At 39.2% G+C, this 7,332-nt stretch overlaps 1 protein-coding gene across 1 annotated transcript; it reads right to left on the bottom strand.

Moving 5' to 3' along the window:
- Positions 1-4,197: 4,197 nt before the first annotated feature.
- Positions 4,198-5,295, bottom strand: LOC133815604 (uncharacterized). Its single transcript, XM_062248422.1, has one exon. The coding sequence runs from the start codon at positions 5,293-5,295 to the stop codon at positions 4,198-4,200; it is 1,098 nt and encodes a 365-aa protein (XP_062104406.1).
- Positions 5,296-7,332: the final 2,037 nt, after the last annotated feature.

Below are 7,332 nucleotides of genomic sequence, written 5' to 3'. Positions count from 1 at the left end.
ACAACCCATATATATTTCCCTATAGCTTCCTTATTCCACTCTAGTACATTTCTAAATCCTAATCCACCCTCCTTTTTTGGTTTACAAAGTGTTTCCCAACCCACCAAACCAGGCCCCAAGTGCTTAGATGCTGCTTTCCATAAAAAGGCTCGGCAGATTGCATTTATCTTCTGCAAAACTCCTTTGGGCAATATCATGATCTGAGACCAGTATGAATGGATGGAGATCAGTACTGAGTTAATCAGTATTACTCTACCTGCATATGAGAGGTTTCTAGAGCTCCAAGTTCGAATTCGAAGAGTCATTTTCTCCACTAACATTTCACACTCTTCAGCTGATATTTTTTTTGAACTAATTGGGATGCCTAGATATCTAAATGGTAACTTACTTCTCCCAAAACCAGAAACATCCATGATTCTTTGAACTTCCATGGAACTCATTCCGCAGCAATATATAGCTGATTTGGCTTTGGTTGCAAACCAGATGTCTGAGAGAATAACTTGAGTCCTTGTAATAACAGATAGATTGATTTAAAATCACCATGGCAAAATAATAGGACATCATCCACAAAGCATAATTGATTTAACTTGAGTTGAGCACACCTCTCATGATATTGAAAATCTGTTTTGTTACCTACTTTCCTCAAGATGCGCGTGAGATATTCCATGCCTAACACAAAGAGTAGAGGTGACATGGGATCTCCTTGCCTGAGTCCTCTTTTTGCTGGAAAGTATCCCTGCATTGAGCCATTTAGCGTTATATAAAATCTGGGTGTTCGTACATAGGTCATGATAAGCTTAACCAAATGCTCTGGGAACCTTAAGGCACTTAACATCTCCTCTATAAAATCCCATTCCACCATATCATAAGCCTTCCTCAGATCTAGCTTAATCATACAGCTAGGCCTTGATTTCTTCCTCCCATAATTCCTTACTAAATCCTGACAGACCATAATATTGTGGGCAATGTATCTCCCTTTGATAAATCCTCCATGATTCTCAGCTATCAACTCAGGTAAAATATTCCGCAACCTTGAGCAAATCAACTTGGCAACAACTTTATAAACCACATTGCACCATGCAATGGGTCTAAAATCACTAACCCCAGTTGGGCTGTAACGCCCCAACTCCTGAGACTGTTACAGTGTGCCTTGTAAACAGTGCTAAACTCGCTAATCGAGTCGTTTGGTCAAAATCGTGAACTAAGCATGATTAGCGGTTTAGGGATTAAACATTTTGGTTAAGATGTAACGTTTCACTAGAACGTTTAATATATACATTGGGATCCCGAAAATATAATTTCAGAGTTTATTAAGGAAAACATTTACAACAGGCCGTTCTAAGCGGCAAAACAGGGTTCAACCCTAGTTCCACTTTAAACCTCGGCCGTGGCGGACGAGCAGCTGCATATGTACACGTCATCACCTAAGCTCTCCAACTCAAGGATGGTCCAGCTTTCTCTTGCCTTTACCTGCACCACGTAGCACCCGTGAGCCGAAGCCCAGCAAGAAAACAAAATAAAGCATGATATAATATCAACAACGATCATAATAACCATTCAGGACTATCAGTCCAAGCAAATAGGTGACAATATCCAAAAGTCACAATAATGAGCATCGCTCCTTCTAGCCATGTGACGATAGGGTCACCAGGGCTTAACTGATAAGTGATCTTTTCATAAGTTTGATTAGGACAGGTGCATGGTGAATGGTCACCAACATAACCTTCCTCCCGACTCTAGAGTCGTGCTATGGACAGCGTCCCTTAGCCATGTGACAAACAGTCATCGGGGTCATATACCTTGGCTATAAACATCTGGTCATAGACCAGGCAAGCGCTTATAAATTCTTCGACCTTAGGGTCGGTCTAGCATTAATGCCATAGAGCCATTCAATGCGTGATGCTCAACTTTAGAGTCGGTCCCTGATTAGTCAGTGTCATTCACAAGTAAGACATGCCACCAATCATATATCTCATGTTCCTAACCATTAACGAGGCATTTAGCATGCTTACTAAACAGGTATTAGTGCTATTAGGGCCATGCATTAACACAGAGGCTCAAGCTCTGAACGATATCATACTCATTATATAAAGCATGTCCCAATCACATGTTTCTCACGCATCATATGCAATATATCCAGCAATCCAACATGCACCAATAACAGCCATGCATGTCACGCATAATAACCAACCAACATGCATCAAGAATAACCATGCATGTCATACTCAATAATCAACCAACATGCATCATAATAGCCATGCATGTCATACTCAATAATCAACCAACATGCACCAATAACAGCCATGCATGTCACATATACACAGGGTGCAGTTTTCTTACCTCAAAGTCGAGCTAGAACGATTAAAAGAACGACCCTTGAGAACGATCAACTTTTAGTCCCTTAGCGGTCACCTAGTCATAACCAAATATAAGATATCATCAATAAAAATGATCAACATAAGTTCCCAAATCAATATCTAGCCTCCGGGACATCAATCCCCACTTAACCGGGTACTAGCTTCAACCTCGAGGCCTATGGCTTGAATCCCCAAGCTAAAAACATGTTTTTGGGCTAAAAGGTCACTAAGGGCTGTGACCCACCCTAGCTGCGCCGCGGCCCGCCTCCCAGACAGAGACCACCCTCCCTTCCAGACGCCTTGAGCCGCGGCGCACCACAGCCACGCCGCGGCTCAATACCCAATTTTGCCCAGAAAACCCAGCACGCACACTAGAAAGTCCCCTGCATTCTCCCTTAGAACCAGCCCCTCAAATTAGCCCAAAACCTCTTCCAAACACTCATTCAAACCCCTAGACATCACCCATAACCTCCCCTCATCAAAACCCAAAGTAAACATCACCCAAACTTCCATTAATTTAAACTTTCTACAAGTGATTCACAAGTCAAAAGCTAAAACTCAAAACAGAGTATGAACCAGAAATTAATGGTAGAAAATTACCCCAAACACGATTTGAATCCTTCCCAATGGCTGAACTCAAGCTAAACCTCCCCAAGCTTGACTCCCTAGCTTGCTTCCTCAAGATAGGCTCTCAAAACTTAAAGAAGAGGGTGAAGGAGGATTTGTACGGGAAGGAAGGGAGAAAGAGAGGATAGGCTCTATTTTAATATCAATCCACAACCTTCCAAAATTCCTAAGGCTGATATAAATCTTTAAGGTCAAAAGATCATATTGCCCTTAAGCCAAATAAATCGCTCTAAAAGCTTCCGAGGGTAAAACCGTCATTTCCCGCCTATCTCGTTAATTATAATTAACGCTCTCAAATTCCCGCTATTCTCAATATTCCCAAATACCAATAAATCATATCCCATTACCCTTTAATTCCCGGTAATGCTCTAATCATTAAATTCACCCCGAGACTCACCTCGAGCCCCGAACTTAAACCCGTTATGACCAAACCGAACACTTACATCTTATGATCGTCTCATGTCGAATAGCTCGAACCAATCCACCTTATAATGTGGTTATATTAACTAATCACATTCATGCACCCAAAATATACAATTACGCCCACAGTGGCCAAATTACCAAAATACCCTCACAATAATAAATTCTCCCATATGCATGCATTCACCATCATATAATAATATAATTCACGTAAATATGCATATAATCATTAAATACTATAGTAAATCAATTATGGCCCTCCCGGCCTCTTAATCAAGGTCCTAAACCTTATTAGGAAATTTGGGGCATTACATGGGCAGTTTGTTTTTGGAATCAAGGTTAAGCTTGTAGTATTCACCTCTTTTAACAACTGCCCGGAATGAAGAAGATTCAACACTGCTGCACTCACATCCTCTCCTACTATCTCCCAATTATCCTGAAAGAAACAACTTGGGTAACCATCTGGTCCAGGGGCTTTAATACTTTGAATATCAAACATGGCTTTTTTCACTTCTTCACTTGTATATTCGGACACCAGAACTTTAGCATCTGCCTCAGTTATCACAAGTCCAGCTCTTATTATATTAAGTCGCACTCTCCTTCTTCCTGCCAACTGTGAGCCCAAAAGCTGCTGATAGTAATTTAGGAAAGCTGTAGCTACCTCTCTAGGATTTTCTACCCAATTTCCAGCCATGTCTTGTATTGTATAGACTCTATTCCTTACTCTCCTAGCTCTTATGCTTGAATGAAAAAGCTGAGTATTTTCATCTCCTTTTTTGATCCAGTCCATTTTTTATTTCTGATGCAGAAAGGATATATAGCTTTTGTGAATATGCAAATACTTCTGCCTTGCCAATTCTTCTTGCTTTATCAGCTGTTCATTCAAAGGATCTTCCTGTAGGCTCTGTTGCTTCCTGAGTAACTTTTGTAAAGCTAAAGTATCAGCAACTGAGATATTATCAAACCCCTTCTTATTTATGTCCCTGAGAACAATTTTGAGCCTTTTTAATTTCTGAAGCAACTTAAACATAGCAGTACCTTGACATGGCTGGTCCCAACTACCTTGTACTTTTTGCTTGTAATCTGATGCGAGTTGCCACATGCGAAAGTACTTAAATGGCTGTTTGCCCCCTCTAACTTCTGGGTATACTGTTAGCACAGCTGGAGAGTGATCCAAGTTCCCTTCAGGTAAAAACATTACTTCCGTCAATTCATACTTGATGAACCACTCTTGATTAGCCATTACTCGATCAAGCTTGGAATATATTCTGCTATTTTTGTCTTGCTTATTATTCCATGTGAAAAAGCATCCCAAGTATTTCACATCTTCAAGTTTACACTCTTCAATGCACTCTTTAAATGCCAAAGTCCCAATTCCCTGTGACCGGATCCCCACTCTTTCTTCTGTATTTAGAATATCATTAAAATCTCCTAGAACCACCCATGGTTGTCTAATTCTACTTGCTAAGCCTTTGAGATCTCTCCATAGTAAGTTCCGACCATTTGCATCATTAAAGGCATAAACAAAAGTAATCAAGAAGCCTTCATGTCTGTCACCCGTCTTGACCTCCAAATGTATCATTTGACTTGAGCACTTCCTAATATCCACCTGAAACATAGCTGGATTCCAGCTAATTATTATTCGGCCTCCCTTGTGCCATGCATTATTCGAAGAAAAACACCACCTTGCGAACATTCTTATATATACTTCACCAAGCTTTTGGGTTTTCACCCTTGTTTCCAAGAGCCCAACCAATCCGATCTTCTTGTTTGAGATTAGATATTTAATCTCATTTTGCTTGTTTGGATTGTTGAGACCTTGGACGTTCCATGCCATAATTCTATCCATTACCAAGAGGTGGCTCTCCCCCACCTCCATTCTCATCTTCATTTTCATCTACACGCCCCTGCTTCCTCAAAATCTAGAAATTGTTCCCAATAGGAAGAACAATTTCTTCCTGAATCCAAACTTCCTGAAATCCTTCTTCATCCTGTACCTTATCTGAAGTCTCCCTTGTATCCTTCTCTGAATTATGTTTCATAACCCAAGTTTTCTTCTGTGTCGACTGTTTCCTACATATCCCTGTCTCATGACCCAAACCTTGGCAATTTCTGCACAGCGTTGGCTTTCATTCATACTCAACAAAAACTGACACTTCCTCATCTCTTTCATTTATGAAATAAATGAGCTCGGGGAACTCCTGTTTTAGGTGCACCTCCACCATGCCTCTCGGATAATTGAGCCGTTCTTTCCTCTGAGTGATCTGGTCCACCATCACCGGGTTTCCTATTTGGCTAAGTATCTTGAACAAAGCCTTCTCCCCCCCAATATTTGAGATCTAAACCTTTAAGCTGTATCCATATAGGTGCCTTGTCTACATTCTCTTTTTTAAAATCTGCAGATGCAACCCAAGGCTTCATGATGATAGGTTTCTTGTCAAAAAACATGAAACCCCCTGATATGACCTGATCTCGCCTCTCCACATCATGAAATCGAACAATGAAGATACCGTGGTTGATTAGCCCCACCTTATCCACCTGCTCCTTCCACATTCTTTTGACAAAACCTTCAAAAACCCCTAGTGGAGGGTTAGCCCCTAAAACATAACAGACCATTGCAGAATTCCAATAGGCAATCTCATCTTCTATATCTTCCATCTCTATCTTGATAGCTTCCCCCCTGATCTTCCAGTAGTCATGTCCCCAAATTTTGCATTCAAATTCCTATTGATGCTGGAATTGAGAATGGTTGGAGTAATCGTTTCCTTACCTGATTTTATCTTTTGCTCGCATATTTGCGATTGATGCACATAAGCTGAAATTGCTTCATTCACCTTCGCGTCTCGTTTTGATGGGATTGTCTTTTTCGGAGACGATGGTGATCCCGAGGGTTCTTTCTCACTGATAACGATTTCGCCTTCATCATCAGAAAAAAACTATGGCTTGAACCCCTAGTATTTCATCGATCGCTTTGATTTTCTTCACAGGATCAGACGAAGTCAGACCAGTCTTCTTCTTAATTTTGCTTCCCGATTTCTTGATTTGCCGCTGAGCTTTAGTTCTCTTTGCCATGGCTCCAGAGAAAAATCTCTGAGAGAAAACAGAGCTCTTAGTAAAAGTAATATTGATACCTAATTTTATGTCTAATCTTCTATTGCATTATTGCCTTTGGGTATTTTGTCATTGTTAGATTTTTCATAAGATTAACATTGTGCTTTTAAAGTAAAGAGCTTTATAATTTAAATGAACTTTTGTTAGAAAATAATATGGACTTTAATGTTAGATTTTCCAAGTAAATGTTGGGATGTGAACTATTTACTTGTGTATTTTTGTAAATCAAGTAACCAAGTAACTAAACAAGCATATGGATGATTCTTGAAACCTTCCATTTTCTCAAACTCTTGATTACATCTTGCATTTATTTCACTTATCTCATTTCATCACTTTATCAAAAATACAATACCAAAATCTCAAACCTCTTTCCATTTACAATTTTATTTATTTCTTGTTACTAACTTTTTGTGTTATTTTCTACTAATCTTTTGATTTTAGGTTACCTCCTTGTGGATCGACTGCCCGATCTTACTACAACTACCGCTTAGTGGTAGTCACATTTTGGGCGTTAAACAAATTTTGGCGCCGTTGTCGGGGAGGTAATAGTGAAAAAAAAATTTCAATAAATTTTGTAAAAGAGGTAAGTAATTCTATCATTTTCTTTTTGTGTATATTTCTCTAGGATTTTTTTTTTAGATTTATCTTATTTACTCTTAAAAAAAGAAAAAAAATCACTATCATTATTTTTTTTATTGTTCATTTTTAGTTAGTTTTTCATTTTTTTTTGTCATTGTTGTGCCGAAAAAAAATTTGTTACCCTTTCTTTTTCTTAGTTTATTTATTTATTTTATTTTTTTTGGTCATTTTTCTTAGT

Source organism: Humulus lupulus, chromosome 2 (assembly GCF_963169125.1).
Source record: "Humulus lupulus chromosome 2, drHumLupu1.1, whole genome shotgun sequence".
NCBI classification, from domain to species: domain Eukaryota; kingdom Viridiplantae; phylum Streptophyta; class Magnoliopsida; order Rosales; family Cannabaceae; genus Humulus; species Humulus lupulus.
This window is presented reverse-complemented; position numbering and strand designations above follow the sequence as displayed.

What these genes read in the sequence shown, in the direction of transcription:
- LOC133815604 (XM_062248422.1), bottom strand. Translation starts at nt 5,295, where the DNA reads ATGAAGATGAGAATGGAGGTGGGGGAGAGCCACCTCTTGGTAATGGAT.